The following is a 21990-nucleotide window of genomic DNA, read 5'->3' on the forward strand; positions in this document are numbered from 1 at the left end:
TACGGTGCAACCATCCTGAGACCTGGTTCTTTCTGCCTGATTTTTCCTCAGGGTGGTTATCGTATGATTTCCAATCCAACACATATACGAGTAAGATCGAAAGTTACACGAAATCCTAGCAAATTTAAAAAAGACAATTTGATTCAATCATGATTGCGGTGCAACAAAATTTGCGCAACCCTGAGACCTGGTCGTTTCTGTCTGATTTTTCTTTATGGTAGTTACTGTACAATTTTCAACTCCACGCGTGTACAAGCAAAGTCGAAAGTCACACGAAGCCCTAGCAAACAAATGTTAAGGCATACTATATGACTGGCCGCCTGGTGTACATCGACACCATGGGACCGATCGAAGGAGAGGCTTTCTCCTGGATCACGGTTCGCCGCCGCGGTACCCAGGCTCCGGCCAGCCCGAGCTCTCTTCGTCATCCTCTGGAGGGGATATCTATATAGCCTGTCCATTCTGGGAGAGCCCCTTCAAACCGCTTGTGTTCCTAAGACCGCACGTGTACCGTCAACCGTGTATTGTCAACGAAACGCCGCGCGCCTCACCGCACACGTTGACGTTTCCGCCGGTGCGAGCCGATCGACCACAGTTACGAAAACGGAGAGTCGCGATTCTCTCCGATTAAAAAATACGACTACGGCGGAAGGACATGTGCCAGTGGTGCGATGTGAACGAGTGCAACGTACGCGATCGGTAAAACGGAGCAGTATCGTCGTAGGGTGTCGAAAAAAGACGAAAATAGAAGAAGAGGGAGGAAGGGCGGACAGACAGAGGAGAGATAGAGACCGAGAAGCAGGACGGGTAGGTCGACTTGGTGGTGCTGCGGTGACCCGGTGAAGGCACAACCACCCTGCGCAATGGTGAGTTCGTAGTTGTAATTGTGGGATTGTGATAGGCCGGGTGTAAAAGTAAAGTTTGCTCGAGGCCCTTGTCGCGAATTCATCAAGATTCTATAAATTACACGCCGTTTTATATTGTTTGCTAATCACAAATGATAAGATATTTAAATAACTGGAACGATTATTTTTACTGTGCTTCTCTATTACTTGCTCTATCTTGGCAAAATAATTTCAAAGTTGGTGGGTAATAATTTGGCGATTTTAGTATCTAGAAGCGGAGGAAATTTTTAAATAACTGTGAAATACATAATAAAGAGAATTTGACAATAATTTAATTTAAAGCAACGATCGTAATAGTGTAATATTTTCTGACCCACAAGACAAAACAGACTAAACGCGTCAGTAATTTCTTTTTATTTCACCGAAGTAGAAAGAAAGAAGCACTTTGATGCTCATTGAATTCACATACAAACGACTGCGCCATTTCGTACGGGAAATCGACAGGAAGAAATCGCATGCCGCATGAATTTGCGTGTAAGGCTCGTTCATTCCCCGCTGTCCATTAACAAAACGTGTATACAACTAACGGTAGAAAGTTTCGTGTTGAAGCACGGCCTCGTTAAGAAACGAAATGCACAACTGCAAAGAGTCCCGGCTGCGCTCTATTGTTGTCGCTTATGATAAATGCATATGTTGCATACACAATGCACTAATTAGCGTCCTTTGTTACTCGTTTATTCAATCTAAATGATTTAAACAAACTTCGATATCAGAGAAACAAACAATGCAAACGGTCTTATCTAGAGTCGCGCACGTTCTTTCCTCAAACGATTTCATCATTCTCTCTCGAGGAGAAGCTTAAACGAAAACAAGACTTTAATATCTTACTTTTGAACTGTGGCAACTTGAGTTACAGTTCCACAAACATATTCAACGACGCGCTACTTATCGATCTTGACGAATCCGCACAAAATTTCTTTCGGTACACGAAAGCGACCTTGAACGTTCAAAAAAACACGGACGATTATATCTCGAGCGACGAGATTATTGTAAAATAGACCAGTGTGTCGATGTGTCTTTCGTATTACTACGCTTTCTAACTCATACCCTCTTTATGTTAAAGCTGTAAAATTTCACAGCGCATAATTTACGATTACAGCTTAGGAAATATCACTCGATATGCATTCAACAGCGCGCGATAGTTTGCGCCCCCGAGACATCTTTCCATATGCGTGTCTCATAAAACATTTCGCTTAGGATAACGTTAATCAAACGTTTCGCTCGGTGTACGCTGAAGCCGAAGTAACTTTTTCCGTGTATTTTCCCGATTTTCTCATCGCACGCGCACTGAGAGAAGAAAACGTTCGATACTTGTAACTATAATCGTATGTTCAAATAATTACAGTCAGTAGAACTATCTTTATAATAAACGTTACTGTAATGTCAATAACAATATTATATGCATTGAAAAAAAAATATTTGGAAAAAATTTATCTGTGGAATATAAAGTTCATTCGCAGAAATGGACTTTATTTCACAGAGAGGAACTTATATCCCACAAATGAATTTCCAATATTTCTTCTCAGTCACTACAGCTATTTTTGTTTCTTATTAGAACAATAAAAGCATTTAGTCAGCTCCAAGACTGACTAGAGATTTCATGAGAGATCAACAAATCAATTTCTTTTCTCTCAGTGCAGCGTTCATCGTGACTGTTTAATCCCTGTCGAAGTTCTTATGCTCAATCGCGAATTTCACCGAAGAATGGCATCGTGAAGTATGCACCGGTAAAATCGCATATAACCGCGTCGCAAGGATGTACCTGAAAGTTTCATCAGATTTTAACGAGTGAGTTTCCAAGCGAACTGGACATGAAGCGAGCGCCCATTATGCTAAACCGTGCCCGATTTAAAGACGTTCAAGAAGGAGAGACGGTCGGCGACCTCTCGACAGTCGCGACATAAGTAAGGAAGGAACGAGGAGCTGTTCACACACTGACCGCATTTCCTCCCCGTTGGGCGCCGGCGAATAAATCTACAACTTTTGCCTATTATTGAATTCTTGGCGAAAGGCGCAGTCGAAAGCCCGGGCGAAGGCGGATTTGACCGTTCCTTTCCCCCGGTTGGGTTTCAGACACAGTAGTCTATGGTCGAATTCGAATTCGATCTTGCTCGATCACTCGTCCCACTCGCTTTAAACGCCAGTGTGACAAAGCCCGCGAAAAGAAAGAGGACTCTCTCTTGAGTCGGAAGGTCAGCCGTAGGCGGAAGTTCCTCCGACGAAAATCCGAGCTAAGTGGCACGTAACTCGCGAGAAAAGAAAGAAAGGAATTCTTGCCTGCGGCTTACTTGATACTCTCATCGCGTGACGCTCTCGTGGGCGAAATGAGGAAAATTTTACGATCTCTAATTACACTTTACCGTGACGTACTTGTGCGTCACGCTGTTGATAATCCAATGCACGTGATTCGCGAATAAAGGAAGAGATCGTCTTGAGGAAAGCGTGTGCACTCGGTATATTAAGTTCTTATATAACAATAATAAAATACCAGAAAATATACATGTCTGTTGAGAGCAAACTTTTCGTTAAAGACTGCCTTTAGAAAACTTCTCCGGGACCAACTGTTTTGTCGAAGCAACGAGAAATATGGTTGGCACCGCAAATGATTAGTTTGTGGTGGCGTTAAACATTTCTTCTCTCTTTCTTATCTGTCATGTTACGACCGCAAATCGTAAAATCTTGATTTCAGCTCGCGCACACACGGCGTGCGAACGGCGCGCACAATAGCGACTAATTCCGCGATTGTTTGCCGCCGCGCGGATCTTACGATCGCATCCTGAATCACCGTCGTTCAGGTGCATTCCACTCAAGGATAACGATTTCGTAACGACACGCGATGTCATTGTCCGCGTGCTCGCACGGCGCGCATCGAGAGCGACGATAACGCACCCAGTGAAATTTATCCGATGCAAATAGGGGCAATCTATTCTGTCGCTTGTGCAGAAATACTCCCTCTCTATTTTCTCCGATGTAATATTGAAACAAGCCGAATACAAAGGAATCAAGAATCAATATTCAGCATCATTAGGAAGAATATAATTTGATATTCGTGATATCCATAGCGAAATCATTACAAGTAGGAAAACTATTTCTGCATACTGAGAGAACAAATATCTATATGTGTTAAAAGATATTTATTTGGTAAGTACTGAGAACATATGTTTACTTAAATCTGAATTCTTTCACTCAAATAGAATGAACAATTGCTTTCCAATTTGCAATGGAGAGTTGAGGTTTCAACAAAATGTATATTCTCTTATTTGAAACGTATTTTATATTGATATAGATAATTATATTATTAGTATCAAGAAATATTTTTTATTTCTTGATTGCAAATTGAAATATCTTTTTTCAAATATCTTTTTTCGCAGTCTAATAAGTGCTAAATTATAGTACTAAAAGTAACAACTTTGTATAAGTAACGTCACTGCTGCATCTTGTTAGAAAATACATCACACACGGTTGCGCCGAAAATTATGATAATTTTTGCAAGATTTTTTCTCAGCGATTACGCGTCTGTATTCACGTGCAAACAGATAGAGATATTTCTTCTTCACAGGTAGGAACTTCGTGGTGTGCGAGTCACGCATCGTATCGCATCGTAATCCCGTTAACGTTGCTCGCATGCTTTCAAGTTTGTTGAGCCCTGGCTGAGAGTCTCCCTAATGTTTATATTTCCTTTTACTCGGGAACGACTCATTTCGAGTCAAATCTAAAGTCGGAGAACCACTGTTGAAGCCAGTCTCGGCGTGACGGCCTCAGGTGGGAACCAAAAAGTTCGAAGGCGAAAGTAAAGGTGGAGCACCACGAAGAAAGTTAGCGACGAGAAGTGGCACGCCGATGAGGCGCGTTAACCACCCGACTGGATCGAGTATGTGAAACCTGTCGATGATCTTCCGGTGACAAGGGACGTCAACTAATAAACTGCCACTGCGCACACACCTGACCATTCGATGGCTCGGCTATTCAAGCCGGAATTCAATTTTTACGTTCGTTTCGCTGCAGTTACAGTCGTTCTCGAGGCAACTAACAAAGCGCAGTGGTAACAATACGCATACAAAGTTATTCATCATTGATACTGCACTTATTAGAAAAACGACACACACACAGAAATGATTTCATTATGCATAGTCACATAGTTACAAATATCAAACACTATTTTTCCATATTTGCACTGTTCACTTTGGATTCCTTTTTACTTTGGAATCTGGTTTTTGAACTTTTTGTAACACCAAAAGATTTACTATCCCGTTAATGAAGAATAAAAAATAGAAATATAAGAATAAAAAGAAAAATACATTTTAAATCGTTTGAAATGTCGTTGAATTGAAATATCGCTGGAAACTCCTGTGTTTCTGATTTAAATTCTGATGAATAGATTATTTTGAATGAAAGTTTTGTCGAGAGAATAAATCGGATTGCTTGATTGAAATTATTTAAAAAGTGCCACCTACTAGTGACGTGTACTTCACTCCATGGACATGTGTATTCGAGTCGTGACATTGTTGAGTCTCATTACAATTTCTACGCGCTATTGTTCTTTCGCTGCATCGTGCACAACAGCTACGGCGGTTTTATCCGATGGAGATCCGCAATGTATGCGAGACAACGCACAATAAGCGACAAGAGCGATTGTTTTCATTGGGAAAACCGATACTGAGGATATCCGGGTATTCCATTTTCTACGGTTGAACAATCGCTCGCGTTTTATGCGAACAGTCGCGAAGATAATTTCATATATTTATCTCTGACGTAAGAAATGTAGAGTTCTCGTCGAAAGGTTCGTCCAATGCGAACGCGAACGCAAGTAACCGACAATGCGTGCTTAGTGTTTTGCGTTAGCGCATAATGGCGAGCTCTTTGGGTAATTTTTAAACAAGAAATATAGGTCGGCGCAAAAGATCTGTCATTTTTTCATTAAATTTTCGTAGGGAGTTTGAGTACTAAAAGAAAAATAAAAGAAAAATAGAAAGTCTCCGTTGGGTGTCTAAAAAAATATCGAACTGATGTTCATATTTGCTAAAATTATTGATCCTCCGAAATTGGATGATTTCATGTTCTGTTTCATTGAACAAATATGACAAACTTCACGTTATTAATTCCAATATTGAAATATCGAGCATAAAATTAGGCCATATCGATTCCTCAGCAAAATTTATCCTGTTCTCAGTTCTATGATCGAGCCATTTCAATTAAGAAGGTCTTTTGGAAATAGACCAGCACGGTGTAATTGCACGGTATAAAGTGAAAGATGCTTTTATCGAGCTGTACTGTTGTGTAGTTTCACTTAATTGTAAACGATGTTGCACTCAAAGTTAATTGATCGATAATATTTTTCTCACGCGACAATTAAGCACAGAGCATAATTGCAAACGTTTTCCAGTAAGTCACGACTCACAGTCGGAGATGCTATCGCTCGAAATACGCCACTGTTTCTGCGAGTTCGCGTGTAGAGGCTATTCAGAAGAAACTCGATCGAAACTCGTATCGTTCGCCAGTGCTTTTCTATTCGAGGCGACCGACACCCTCTCGAAATCTAAGAAACGAAAGCGAGCGAACGAGCGAGCGAGCGACTGCAGGATAGTGCAAACGCGTAAGTGGAGCGTGAAATTCCGAAGGCCGCGGACATGACATTTTTGCATACGGTACTTCGATCGGATTACGCACATTCGAGTATAAGTTACCATATGTTGCTTCCAGGTCCGAATAATATTTGAATAGAAATAACTATTTGTACAGAGTAATGTAAAATCCACTTCATTACATACTAGAGTTTCTCTAGTAGTTGGTTAGATTGTATTAGGTTAAGTCAGCTCAGATGAAGTCATGTTTGATCAGTACAAACTAGGTTATCATAAACGTCCAAATGGTCTTGATCAATCTTTTGCTTTTAATCACTTGAATTTCCCAAAATTTTCAGTGGTTGGTTAAGTTAGGTTGCGTTAAGTCAGCTTAGGTTGAGTCAAGTCAAATTAGTTCAAGTCAGATTAGATTTTCATAAACGTTCCACTGATCAATCCTTTGCTTTTGATTATTCAGTGCTCCAAATTTTTTAGCGATTGGTTAAGTCGCGTTAAGTCAGCTTAGATGAAATCATGTTGGATCAATTTAGGTTATCATAAACGTCTCAATAATCTTGATTAGAACCTCCTGATTTTGATTAAAAACTTCCAAATTTTTTGATAATGTTTGCACGTTTTCTCATGATCGCTTGCCTATCATTGACAGATTTTAAATTTGAAGATCTCCCTTGCACGATGTCCCCGTCTCATCGTACAGACGCGCAAGTACACCACAAATTGGATTCGCGAGGGGACTGTAATTCAATGCTTAATGGGTTAACATTTCGCCACGGGGTCGAATGAGTCGGAGCGCATCCAAAATATAGGTTTTGCCGCGCGGGACGTAGAGAATAACGCCAACGAGACCGCGCCTTTACCAGCGGCTCCGGTTTGCTTCCTCGCTTCCTCGAGAGAAAGGTGCTCATGCGACCTCCTTTTTCACACCGTCCTGGACGCCATGCGCGAACGATTGATAATTGCACGTGTTACTGGTGGAATTGGCCGCGTGGTGTTATGAGCGGGGCTCAACGAGACCGAGCGAAATATCGCCTGATACTTTATGCGTTCCTCCCGCGAAGAGAAAGTCATTTCTTTCGTAGACGCGACGAACGCACGGCGATCAGATTGTCCCGATCGTACAACCGCAACCGCAGCACGTGGGAAATCATCGGCAACGACCGAAAGCGGAATCGAGTATGGAGACATTGTTATATGGATATAGATAGCAAAGACAGAACTGAGAGGCTGATCAGGACCATTAGGACACGGCAAAACATTTTGTGTTGAACTTGACACATCTCACAGATTCCACTTTGTCCGCTCTTTGTGTTAATCTTTGTGGTAATCTTTGTGTTAATATTCAAAACAAATGTGTTAATAAATAACACAACTGATCTGTACACTTTGCAGATAAAATATGTCACCGAGAATGTGACCATTAAGTTCTACAATAACACGATTTACATATTAGATACAAACTGTATTATTTTAGAACTTAGAAATGATAAACGCAAACTCAATGTAGAATATTTATTGCAAAAATAACACGACGACACTATGTTAAGTTGGCACACAAACATATCAAAGATTTAACATCAAAATTTCTACCCAAGTCGATTTCAATACAAATACGTAAGTGGATATGATGATATGATAAATATGTAAGTGGATACGATCTAACCTTACTTGACCTCACCTTATCTGACTTCACCTCACTTGCATAGAGCCTGACTTGTATAGAGTTCCTCGTGATTTCTATGTCTTCTTCAACGACTATCTATTTTATTAGCGTATAAGTGTTATGTAACCGAGAAGAGAGCTGAGTGTGGGTCGCCTATTCGCACAATGAAATAATACTCCCTGAGAATTCTCTCTCTAATTTCCTTTTCCCATGCATTTGGCCACCGTGTCTAGAGAAGAAGTAACGAGCCGCCTTAGTTCCGAATATTAAGTTCGAAAAAGAAAAACAAAAAAATATAGCATTCCGAAATTAAAGGCAAAATCCTCGAAGTGAACTGTTTCCATTCGAGAGTCCCCCTCCTTCGGATTTCTTTTCTCTGATACAAGGAATCTCTGGTAGGATCACGCCGTGATTTTACAGTCGATGGATCCGTTTCTAAAACATTTGGCCGGAATGCGCGCCTGGCAAGAATCACGAAGAAAGCAGAAAAATCGTGCGCCGTGTCCGACACGCGATCTTCCGTAATGAAAATTGCATGTACGTGTTCTCACGTATGCAGCTATAACCAAAAATCGTGTCAGTGGCACGCGAGTCCGCTCGGCGCGTTCAAAAGTCGCGAATTGTGATCTAGGAAGTCGCGAGTTCCTTGCGTTCGTCGTCGATGATTTCATGGCGCGGCTGTTAATCGCAGCTGTGAATTGACAGTAATGTAGGATAATATCGGAATGCGTTCACTTTAAAATAGCTTCCCTGGAGAGAGACGGTGAATGTAATTACGTAAGCAGCAGATCATTACAATCGCATAATAATAGTTTATAGATTACGTATTCGTATATCGTCGCATTGAGAGTTCGAGTGGAGCCCATTCCCTTTATTAGAAATCGCGGTATACCATTTGATACGATTCACAGTTCGTTAGATGCGGTTTCACTCCAGAAATTCTCCGTCTCGTGGACGAGGCATGTTATGACGATGCCGGACGTTGATAATTGTAACGATAACGATGATAGTAATACCAGGCTGTAATCACGATGGAAAGAGCATCGTTAATTCCTTCATGCTACTGTAGGAAATTCTCGTCACTCTCGTTTCTCCGTCCGCGCTCTACTCTACACGATAAAAAAATGTTTTTTATGTGAAATCGATTGATTATACATAGCGCGTCCACGTGAGCAACCCGGGATCTGACTTTAGATCAAATATGAAATTCAATTCTAAAGAGGAAGTTTCGAATTATTAAATAAAATATATAGTTCGTGAATCTCCGATTTTCTACATTTTCCAAAACCCTATGTAACATCTAGCCTTGGAATCCTCTTACATGTGATTTATAGAGGATTATTCTAAGACTGAAAGGAAAATATTCCAAGCACAATATTATTCCTTTTCATAAGAAGAGAAATATCCTTCCGGTTTTCGCTTAAAAGTTTTTGCTTAGAAAATAGTACCGTGCAATTACACTGAGAAAAAAATAATTGAAAACTTATATTTATGGGATATAAAGCACAGAAATAAATTTATTTTGTAGAAATAAACTTTATCTCATAGACATAAACTTTATTTCGCAGATATAAGCTTTAATTCTACAAATAAATTTTCAAATTTTTTCTCGGTGTACAATGAGAAAAAAGATTTAAAAATCTATTTATGGAATATAAAGTTTATTCAGTAAGAGGATTCTTAAGAAGATTCTTCTAAAATCAAAATATATATTTCAATACCTAAGAAAAAGAATTTTACTTTGTTAAAACGTTTCTTTTGATTTTAGGAGAATCTCTTCTTTGTGAGGCTACGCAAGAGTATAAGATCTTACTAAAGATAAGATTATTTTTTTGCCTATGTCCTTTATAATCATAAAAAATTATTGCGGAAAGTCTTAAGCAAGACAATCTCTTTATTGTTTTTGTGGAGATTTCGATGAAAATATACGAGCTGAAATGCATTACGACATTTTCGCGCTCTTATCGATACAATCGCGAATGTGAAATGGATCGAAGAATTGCGAGTAATCGCGTGTCTACATTTTCCGTGCTGGCGACTGGAAGGCCGACTACATTCACCGGAGCGCCATGTCATCGACACTGCCTGCAAATATTTCAGAGTGCTCACAGAAATAGCAAAATGATAACTCGCCGCGCTATAAGGAAACGATCTGTTCGAATATCTTCGTCCCTCCGCAGCCTGTGCAGGCAGATTTAAAGAAAAATCGACGAGCAATTCGCGGCAATAACGTTATTGCTATCGGAAGTAGGGGAAATAATAGCGTCGCGGGTTTATCCTAGCGAAAAACCACAGATTCCATTAAAAGCTGTAAGACTAGACTCGCGATGGTCTACAACAAACACTCGTGGCACGCTTATTCCCGTCGCGCCATAGACGTGGCGAGAGATTGCGGTTGTTTTCTTATTGGTTCTCGCACGAAGCATCGCCCCATTTTGTTTCCTGTCCTTGAGTGCATTTTTCATCCTGTTCCCCGACGCACGAAAGAATATATCGCGCGTTCTGCGAAGCGATCTTAAATATACATAGCGCACGCGTGTTGTTATCATTCCACTTGACGGCCCGCGATCGATTAATCAATATTGTTGCTTTTAGATTGTGCGGAGGTGCTTCACACCGACTACGGTACTCGTCGTGTTGACGTTGTTAGGCGAATTCGATGGAAACGCGGCAGAACGGTGGTCACGACAAGTATCCAACAGCGAGTGGATACCGCTGGCGAACCCGAGGGCCGCTTCCGGTCAGGTGCCGCAGAGCAACACCGGAAGTGGCCTGCTGCCTAGCGGCACGCACTTACCAAATCCGATCCAATCGCTCGCGTTACCGCCTGCTCTTCAGCAACAGTATCAGGACCAGTTGATACAGTTGCAGAAAACGCAGGAAAGCATCCAGAAGCTGCTGCTGCTGCAGCAACAGCTCAAGGCTCAGCAACAAATCCTTCAGGTAAAACACTCGTCTGAGAGATTGATTTGCCTCGGATATCGAGCAATTAATCTTATGCAAGTAAAATATTAGAAGGACATCCAAACATTGCTAAAAAAGAATTAGAGTTAATTCGCCATATACAGAAAGATATTAGTCTGCTGCTAAAACAAAAACGATTACTTAATTTGCTTTCCTTCTTTTGAGTAATAGTCATCTTCAACAAAATATATTTTCTTGTTAATACTTGCCACAAATTTTAGAAAAGCTTATTATCATATACTCGATAACAAGCAAAACGAATTTTTATTTTGATCTAATATCTTTGATTGAAACGCTAAACTTACTAAGAGATTCAGAATATATTTTGAAAATATTTTATAAAATACTTGGAACAAATAACATTTACTTGAATGCAGTATGTATTTTTCTGTGTGCATACACAACCCTGACATTTAGATCGTTTAACTCGACTCGAGCTGGTTCGACTGATCTTTCTTCTCACAATATTATTATGGTAAATACAGAGACGGAAACTGCTATGAGAAATATTTTCTGTAATGTTAAAGATTTCAGTTTCGTTGCTTTCGTGATGGATCTCTCGCGTGACCTTTTCGTTTAGTTCCGTTTAGTTCTACAAATTGACTTCGCTTTCGTTTTCGTTTGCAGTCTCAGACGTTCCTACCGAGCGGTTTTAGTAATGTCGAAGACGAGAAGCAAGAACTACCACCGAGCTCATTGGGCAATTTACAAACGACGGGCGAACTTTTAGTTCCGCCACAGGTCTCCTCGGAGGCGCTTCCCCCAATATATTCTGCACAGAACTTTCTGCCTCACAGACCTGGCCACGTGCATCGGCCAAGTCATCTAGATCAGAATCTAGAAGCTAATCGAGAACTATCGAGTTTACCGGTTCAAGGTCAAGTCGTGCTACAACATGGCGAGGACGTGAATGTAGAGGATCCTCGAGAAGGTCCGCATAGTTATATGACGAAACAAGGTGGTTACAGACCCGGAGGAAAACGTCCGAAAATACAACAAAACTCAGAGCTACCGCAATATCCTCTGGTCGAAGGCGCCGGAGATGAGGAAGAGGAGGTTGGTATAATGAAATAGCTTTCTTCGTGGCTTTCAACGAATGTTACTAGTTGATTTCGATGTTAGTATTGTTATCGTTAGATTGCAAATAATTGGAACGTGCACGGAATAAAGGATGTGTACATTGACTAAACAAAACCGGAAGACAATGGATTAATCTGGTTCGTTAGTCGAATTTGCTTGTAGCGTTTGCTGCAAGTCAAGCAGGAGATAAATAGTATCCTGCGTTGTAAAGCATTTTAGACTAATTGGTCAACTCGACCGTTATAAAATGTTTGAAATTAAAAGTATCGAGTTTTTACGACTGCGATACCGTTTCACAGGTGCAGCTGGTGTACGTTCCAGCGGAGACGCTGGCGCAAAAGGGCCAGCAGCCGAAAAGAGGTCGCGGAAGAAAGCCATATCACCTTCATCAGCAGCAGCGTGAGAATCAAGACGGCATAGAGCAAGCTCCGCTCTCGGCCGACCAAGAAGCTTTCGCGCGGCAGGTGCTGCAGCAGATCCAGAAGGAGCACGAGGAGAAGGCGCAATTCTTAAAAGCGGAACGTGTGAAAGAGTTCACTAGATTGAACGAGGAGCAGAAAGCACTCGAGCGGAAAACGCGACTGCAGCAGGAGGCCCTTCAAAGGGAGCAAGAGCTATTGCGGCAAAAGGAAGCCGAGAAGAAGCGGAAGGAACTGGAGAGACTGGAGGAGATGGCGAGGCAACGAGAATTGGAGCGAATTCGCGAGGCTAGGGAGAAGCAGAGGCAAGAAGAGCTCGAACGACGGCGACTCGCCGAGCTTCGTATCAAAGAAGAGAAACGTCGCGAGGAAGAAGCCAGACAGCGCGAGGAGAGGCAAAAACAGCTGAATTTGGAACAAGTTCTGAAGCAGCAGAGCATCCTGGAAAGTCAACAGGAGCATAACCTACAACCTACCAACCCCAGCTTGTCTCAATTGCAAGAAAACGGCCAGTCTCAAGCGCGTCGTCAACAACTAGCGGACGGCACGAGACCCAAGAGGATCCGCGGTAGACAACGTCAGCGAATCAACCAATATCAAGAACAACCGAATTATCCCGAGGCTACGACTACACCCTCTCCCAATCAACCTCCTCTCTCCGTTTATATGGGTGGTCCAAACTCCAAGTTGGATACGGTCAGGGTCACCGACGTCCTCAGAATTCTGAAAAACGCGAAAACCATCGACGTATTGGACAATGTCGGCCCCAACTCTCCACGGGTCTTCGTTGGCCCGTCCAATTTGGATCCCCCTTACGGTTACGCCAAGTTCGACCTTCCCTACTTGTCGTCGATCGACCATAACCGAGTCGAACGCAAGGTGGACAAACTACCCTTCTTTGTGGCTCCATTGAGTTTCGACCCACCTCCTGGCTACTCCAAGATTCCCTTCCCAGCGCCGCATATCGGCTCTGTCGTTGTCAATACGTTGTCAGAAACATCCCCAGAGCCAGTCACACCGCCGACGGAACAAAATCCCAGTCCTACACCGTTGATCGAGCCGAACTCTTACAGCGAGGCCGACCAAATCGCCGGCTTTGTTGCTACCACCGCGTCTTACGACTCACCAACTACTCAGAGTTACAGCCCGGAATCAAGCGGTCCTAAGTACGAGTCTACTTATTCGACACCGGCTTCAGGTTCGAGATTTAGATTCAGACAGTTCTACGACAACAAGCCAGCTTCCGTGGTCAGCTCGTCATACTACGGTGAACAGTCCACCACGAAGACAAAGCCGAGGACGAAGCAATATTACGAGCAGGAGTCCAAATCGACTACTCAGTTGCCCAAGGTCGACACTACAGCCAGTTACAGGCAGGAGGTGTCGTATTCCAACGCGCCTAATTTCAATGATAGAACGACAGGTTCGCACGATCCCTCCACGAAGGAGCAAGACTTGGCGGCTCAATTGGCGCTCATCAATCAAGAGCTCGCCCAGCAAAGGGAGCCTCAAAGATACAACACCGCCGAGCAGTATCGTCCTCAGGCTAACTTAGCTGAGGTGTATGACGTTAATGACGTTAGAGCGCCAGTTGGACCGGCGCAATATAATTTACCGGCAGAATTACCGCCGATATCACCGCACCTGCCCGGCTTGGTGAACTCCTTGTTAGACAAGCATGAGGGGAATCTTCTCGTTACATCGACGCCACCGACGACTACTACGACACCCTTAACAACGACGACTACTCGCGTGAGCTCCACGACTTACAGGCCACGAGGCAGGTGAGTGGAATCGAGTACGATTGCGTTATAATTGATCTTGTAATTTCCCGGTACCTTTACGATTTTGTTATTTTATTTCAAGACGTTTAATTTCCTCTAGTTTTTATCATGTAATGATATTATATACGCGAGAATTCTCTTTTTTATTAAATATGCTTTCTTTTGTAATAATGTGAATGTAGTCCACACATATTTGCAATTCAATCCACCGTTTTTATATTTTATACTTGAGATAATAGGCATCATACGCTGGAAAACGTATAGTTCTTACTTCTCTTCGACACGAATATACAGATGGGTATTATTCATAGGAGATCGATAACAATTTTCCCGAGTTTATGATAAATGTCAGCGTGACGTTAATGTATCGGAAGAAATACGTTTCATCACGCACACAGGAACAGAATCGTACCTACGAGAGCCAGAACGACTACAACGCCTAGTAGCAGAACGAATACGGACAGAACCCGCAGACCGTATAACAGATCGAAGTCGAGATTTTCGACCACCACGGAGGATTATCACGAATCCTCTTATGAACCAACGAAGGCGAAAATGCCAGAAACCACGCAGAAATATAAGACGACAGAATATAGGAGACCAACGTCTAGGACACATAAGTACAGGAGCCGAGACAGAACGACTTCTCAGTCTGTGGTACAATAAAATTCTAATTACTTTCATTTACTTTACAAACGATATGTAAACAAAATTGGCTTAAAATTATGTGCCTCAAATATAACTCGAACTAACAATTTCCCTTAAATTCTCGTAAATTTAACAATTAAGAAAAAAGAAGAAAAATTTATTATCAAGCTTACTCATTCGTTTACATTTCGCAAACTTGTCTAGATTCACGACAAAAATCCGAACATTCAGGCTCACCAAGCGGCCACTTACGAGAACTATCCGACGCAGAGCGATTCGCAGAGCGATCTGCAAGCTAATGCATCTCCGGACGCGTATTCACCGACGAACGAACACGCCCCCAATCTCCAGAAGGAGATCTCGTCGCACGGGGCGGTGAATGATTTCACTCGCGAGAGTTATATGTCAACAACACCCACGCAAACCGAAAACTATCCACCATTGCGCGAAGTGACGGTCCAACAAGGCGCGGCCTTAGTGTCCAACGATTACTCCAGCAGCCAGAATTACCCGCAAAACCGGCCCCAGGAAACGCACTATCACGGTGGTTTCGAGCAACTCGAGAAGACCCCCGTGAACGGATTCAATTATCAAGTTGGGAATGAGGAATCGCCGGACCAAGCAATTCCCCAAAGACCCAACGAGTATCCGCGTTATCAAGTCAAGTTGGAGGACGCTAACTATAATCTAGCGAGCACGGAGGACCCGCGAATCCGATCCGGCGAGGAGCAGCGATATTCGCCGGTCTACGAGGTCAACGTGGCGCAAACTCAGCCTCAAGATTATAACACCGACGGACAAAATCTCATCCGCGATCAGATCTTGCCATCTGAGGACGGTAAGATTGAGAGTGGCGTGGTAAAGGCCGATCCGAACGTTCAACCGATTTTCGTCCCGCTTCAGCACAGCAAGCAGGAAGATTATGAACTGCATATCCCCCCTACGCAAACACCACTTGTCGAAGTAAATATATATATATATATATATATATATATTCTATTATATACACTATATATTAACGAAAATCTAACGAAGATCTAACTATAAAGTTTTCATAAGAAGACCTAGAAATCTAAGATGTTAGACTGTTTTTTAGATGTAAAAATCTAAAGAAAGAAACTCAATTTTTATATAATTGGTTTCAAAATTTGCGCAACCTTAAAATCTGATTTTTTTTCTGATTTTTCAATGTAGATAATTTTTCCTAACGTTATTTTTTTATTGACTCTCTAAAAACTTGTAATTTTTCACGTGGCGTTACTTTGTTATAAAATACTTAGGAGTTTTCTTCTCATACCAACAATAACCATCGATTCTTTACAGATCGCTACAACTAGCACAACTACCCCGGCGCCTGTGATAATACGTCAGCGAGTTCGAGGTCGGCTGGGCGGTCGCGGTCATCACGAGTCCTCGATTCAGACGCGACCACGGGGTTCTCAGGATGAATATGTTCGTTTCAGCGCCGTGAATCACGACTCCAGTCGAGGCACGGGTCACAGACCACGCGAGGGATCGAGGACGAGGACGCGCGCACGTCCGCAAAGTCACGGGTCGCAGGTGCAAACCGAAGGCAACGAGTACATCAAGATACACGGCGCGCAGCAGCAAAAGTTGATCGCCACTACGACACTGCCGACCACAACTACTGTCCCGACTACGAGTGTGCATCCGTTGGAAGAAGACATCGATTACGGATTCATAAGACCTCCCAGCTTCCATCCAGTACATCCAGTACACTTGGCGGACAACAGATTCCAGGCGCCCATCACGTACAGACCTCCACTGTCCGAGGTAGGTCGCTGGATAACGCTAACTGAACAAAATCTCGATCCTAATATCACGCAAAAATAATAATTTTCCGCCTATTTCCGCAGATACAGCACATCATCTCGAACGACGAAACGGCGGTGGAGTCGAGTCCCACTCACGTCCTGAAGAATCGTCCGAAGTATCAGCAGATTCCGAATCGTCGACCCGCCACGAAAACATTCGCAACTACGACAACGAGTACGACCACGGAAGCTATACCTATTGAAACAACGATGCTGGACAACACGGAGTATACGGTGAAACCAAAAGCGAGACTGGAAGACTCCAAGACGACGAGAGTGCGCGGACGAATTCGCCGACCGAGTAAGAAGCGCACCACCACCACCACTACGGAATCTACGCTCGAGGCGAACAATGAATTACCCTTGGACGAGAACTATCCCCGAATTACGTCGCAACAACTCGCTACAGTCACCGAGACCGGTCAGCAGACTTTCTTTGAGGAAGACTTCGAGATCCCGTCGCAATACGTACCGAGTCAGAATCGACCAGTTCAGCTTTATGAGGAGACGACCAGCGAGAACGTAAGTAAACATTTTTTTAGTAAATACGCGCGATTGAAGAGAAATATTTCAAGTAGAAAAATTTCTATGAAAAATTGATCATTAACTAGAAGCTGGTTTTTACTGACTAGAATTTATTAGACAGTAACTTTTAAGAAACTGCACAAAATAATATTGGCTGGTATTTTTTGGCTAGTTACTTGTCAGTAACTTGACAATAAAAATGCTTAATAAATGCTAAGCAGTTTTAGTGCTGTCTAGTAAAAACTCAAAAAATTATGGCCAATATTTTTTGAACAGTTACTGGCTAGGAACTAGGCAAGAAAAGAATGATAATTAAAAATATAAAGCTATAACCATTTCAGTAATTAATGAATTTACACGTGAAAAGACTATCTTTTAACACGAATTTCACGTTATTTTTATATTGAATAATGGAATATAATATTTTATAGTGTAGGATCAAATGATAAAAAAAAATATTTGACAGAATTTTGCACGGAAAAAAGTTCAATAATTGATTAGAAATTGGCTAGAAACTAATTTTACCGTTCAGTTCTTGGCGAAGTCTAGTCCTTAACGTCGTCTAAACTGGCTAAAAACTAGTCAATTAATAATAAAAATTCTTGACCGATTATTGGCTAGAGAAATCAAAATATTTTGATATTGTTTAAAATCACTCAATTTATTTCATACGATTTATTTCATACTTGTAGTATCCGCCTCAAGAGTTTATCCTGAACTTCGACAATCTGCCGGAGCAAGTATCGCAACGAGAGAAATATGATCAGACTCAGCTGGCCAGCACCTCGTCGAAGAAGTACAGCCACTCGAGTCACGTGAATCCGACAGAAGACGTGAACGTGCACTCCATGGGTGATATTTACGGCGCCGAGAGCCAGTGGTCCACGAAGCTGTCCAAGACGTCGTTTCAACCGAGCTTTGCCTCGAATCGCGCGACCGACAGCGCGAAAAGAAGTCGTGGCAAGACTCGTGGCGATAGGAACAATGAGAACGCACCCGAGATCATCACGGCTGGGCCGGACTTGTCTTTCGTGACGATGGTGGTTTCATCCGACTATCAGAAGCGCACGGACGACATCGATGACATGGATACCGTCTTTGGAAGAAAGACGAACGTGCCGGAACACACGGAGAAGTTGAACGCTACGTCGGCCGTGACGAGTTCGTCGATCACGACATTTCGGGGTATGATTAAAAAAGAGGAAGACGCGTCGTCGCAGACACGAGATTGGCTGAGTAGCAAAGAAAGTAACATCGCGAAGCAAACGGACGACTTCACGCAAACGACGAAAAAAGTCACAGACCCCCTTCCCAATAAAAAGGTAAAACGCCATACTTAAATAAAAATATAAACAAGGAAAATATGTACAGTTATTTAAAGTAATTTACACTTTTTTATCGAGAATGATTAAAGACGGAACCAAAAATTTTGTAGGCTGAATCGACAAAATAGAATTCAACAAAAGTGTTTCCAGAAACAGAAAGATTATATTTTGAATTTCAGATTCCAAAATTGCCCTTAACACAAACTACCGACGATTAATGATCTATTTCTATTAGAGTGATCAATGACCTATTTCTATTAGAGTGATTAAAATGACTGAGTTAAAAAAATATGTAATATAAGGCACTTTTCAAGTTATTTTGACTATTTTAATAGTTCTAATGTTAGAACTAAGTAACTTTCATCGTTTAAAACTTTTTTGAGATTCCTAAATATTCCTGAAATGGATTTTAGATTCTTCAAGAAAATGCAACGTTAACCTCAGCTAGATTGCTAGAATCTAATTCTAAAGGATGATCCTACAAGCAAATAATATAAGAGCTGAAAAATTTCTTCTCCAGGGAGGAACCCGTAGAAGAAGAGTTCGCGTGCGAGTGAGACCTGCTGTGGACGATTTCGTTACCGCCGAATCGCAGCACTTTAATTCCGCGGTGAACAGCCTGGTTCAAGACCGATACAAGTACAATCCGATTCGCGAGTCAAAATTCACCACTGTCCAGCCGATCGCGACGACCGTCACCACGAGTATCACCACGACCGCTGCACCGACGACGCAAAAATCCTTGCTGCAGGACTTCCTGGAGGAAGTGCTGAAGAACGACGAAGTCTCTGTTCCGACACACGTCACGACCATTCCAACTGACTTCCCCGTTTGGTCGACATCAACGCCGATTACGACGACTTACTCTGCGAATAACGACGAAACCACAACTCCGAAGGAGAACACGAAAGACACTGCGGTTGTCATGACGGTGACACCGAGTAATCCTGATCCGTACGAGCACACCGCAACGAGCGCAAGTTTAGACGAAATAAAAGACGAATCCGTTCAAGTGACATCGCTTTCCCCCGAACAAATTTCCCAATTATCGCAAGAGGCAGTCGAGGATCCAGCAGGAGTAAAATCGGAAGAGTATCGAGCAGAGAATTTCCAAGAAGACAAGGTTGACCAAAATGATCTAGAGAATGTCGGCATAATAACACAGAGATACAAACTGCCTTCGAACTACCCCGTCGGCTCGGAAACGTCGAGGCAAGTCGAGGACAGTACAACAGTATTTCCGGCTGCGCGAAACAAAGGGAAGGAGCACATAATGACGTTGAAGAGGCCGGAGGAGAATGTCGAGGAGAACGAGGCGCACCCCAAGAACCATAAAGCCAAGTGGAGTGAAGTGAGATACCCATCGGCCTTCGACAAATCGCAATCCGCGCTGAAACAGCACTCCACCACGTCCATCCCGGGTTTCATCACGCGAAACGACGGCGAAACCAGCGTGAAGACGCTCTCGGATTATGTAGCGGCTATTTTCGACAGTATGAAGAGTGTCGACGGCCAGGGACAGGAGGAGGAGGAGGAGGAGATCGCGAAGGTGGTCGAAGCGAAGAACGAAAGCCCCGCGGAGGACTCCTACAGATACAACAATATCGCCTTGGTGCGCGAGATCAGCGCGATAGAGAAGAGCGGCTTGAGGACCGTCACGACCACCGACTCTTCGCGAGACGCGCACACGACACAGCATGTCGACCTCGAAGAAAACGCGACGAGTCTTCCGGAAGTGCAGGCCGTCACGGACACGACGACGAAGGAGAGCGCGACAACCCTCGAGAGCACTGCGCCGACCCCGGACGCCACCGTGAACGCGATCACGCCACCCGAAGACATCATGACGATGAGGATCTCCACGTCCACCGAGAAGACGACCACGCCGCTTGGCGCGGACAACGTGGATCGAGCGAATTCTACAATAACGATGCTGGGCAAAGTCCTGAGAACCTCGACCACCACCAGAGTGTCCCACATGACGGAGATCTGCTACAGGGGTCGATGCGTGATGACGAGACCGAAGATGGAGGACGCCACGAGATGAGAAGGAATCGGAATTGACGCGCGACACAGCGATGTCGAAAGTGCCGAGGGAGAAATTGGACAACGGACTAGGCGAACGAGCATGGATCTAACGAGCGAAATCTCGCTGAGTGGAGGTTAATTTCTGGAAATTGATTTCCGTGTCGTACACACTAATCGTCCTTTCACCTATCGATCGAAATCCGTCGTGTTCGCGAATTAAATTTTTCAGAGCTGAAAACTTCGCCAGTCACCGAAATTGCAACCCTTAATCAGGCGTGTATCTTATCGCAGAGACAACAAAAGTATCACTGTGAAAGACATCGACATCTCGGTCGAAATACCAGACGAATTGCGATTCAGAATGGTGAAACAGTCACGCATCGAGTTTTCGCTTAATACACGTCGTGTGTACACGTAAACACAAGTTTGATCAATTTGTTCTCCGGGCACTCTCGTTTATGAGGAGGAGGAGGAAGGAAGGGAGAGAGCAGAGTATTTTATCGCGGCTGGCAGGGGGATAACGCATTGTTCAAGGTGATATCACACACTGCGAAATCGCCAGTGCGTTGGAGGGTTAAGGGAAAAATAACCGCGTGATATTAGCCGTGAAGCAAAGCTTGTCCCCTTCCGGCAAGGAGATTCCGCGTCGTTGGCGGCAAATCGATCGTCCCGACGCGTGCTTATATAAAAAGGACGTCGAGCATGTATGTGCTGGCGCCCTTTCCAAGCGAGATCGAAGTGCGGAGGCTCGACTCGCGTTCCGCCAGCGCGAACGTGTCGCGTAGATAGAAACCGCGTGTGCATCGTGTCGCTTTCGGGTATAGAGAGCTAAGTCTATTTAATTTAATTACACACCGCCCCGTGTAGTATACGTGTAAGTTAAGCGTGTAAGTATTTTAATAAAGATTTGCGAAAGAGCGCAAGCCAGACCCGTTAATTTCCTTCTCAGCCTTTCCCGATCCGAGAAGAGCGCGTTTTGGACGACTTATTCGTTGAAGGTAACAGGAACCCTCGGTTCACCTCTTTTGAGTTGTCTTCAATTAGTTGAAGAGGTACATTATAGAAAAGTTCAGTCGAAACAGCTCGATTCGAGCCAAGCGAACTAGATTTCAGAGGTGCATACGGCGAACCAACTGTCCTGACTTTTTCAGTAACATTTTGCCGTCAGCTTGTTAATTTAACTCGACTTTTTTTTTATTTGATTCGATAGCAGTTCAACTTCTTCCGAGTTGTTC

The 21990-nt window shown here is 43.2% G+C and overlaps 1 protein-coding gene across 1 annotated transcript; it reads left to right on the forward strand.

Moving 5' to 3' along the window:
• The first annotated feature begins 493 nt into the window (after nucleotides 1–493).
• On the forward strand, nucleotides 494–21682 carry LOC116853938. Its single transcript, XM_032835313.1, has 10 exons — nucleotides 494–866; nucleotides 10743–11090; nucleotides 11739–12167; nucleotides 12491–14394; nucleotides 14793–15051; nucleotides 15247–16005; nucleotides 16366–16836; nucleotides 16920–17399; nucleotides 18095–18724; nucleotides 19248–21682. The coding sequence occupies exons 1-10, from the start codon at nucleotides 864–866 to the stop codon at nucleotides 20772–20774; spliced, it is 6810 nt and encodes a 2269-aa protein (XP_032691204.1). The 5' UTR covers nucleotides 494–863; the 3' UTR covers nucleotides 20775–21682.
• Nucleotides 21683–21990: the final 308 nt, after the last annotated feature.

The sequence above is a fragment of the Odontomachus brunneus genome, unplaced genomic scaffold (genome assembly GCF_010583005.1).
Source record: "Odontomachus brunneus isolate Ranch 3 - 2012 unplaced genomic scaffold, Obru_v1 Obru_scaffold_007, whole genome shotgun sequence".
Lineage (NCBI taxonomy): Eukaryota > Metazoa > Arthropoda > Insecta > Hymenoptera > Formicidae > Odontomachus > Odontomachus brunneus.

Excerpts from the sequence above, each read along its gene's own strand:
- LOC116853938 (XM_032835313.1), top strand. Across the intron at positions 16,006-16,365 it reads CGCAAACACCACTTGTCGAA|ATCGCTACAACTAGCACAAC; the intron begins GTAAATATATAT and ends GATTCTTTACAG. Across the intron at positions 16,837-16,919 it reads ACAGACCTCCACTGTCCGAG|ATACAGCACATCATCTCGAA; the intron begins GTAGGTCGCTGG and ends CTATTTCCGCAG.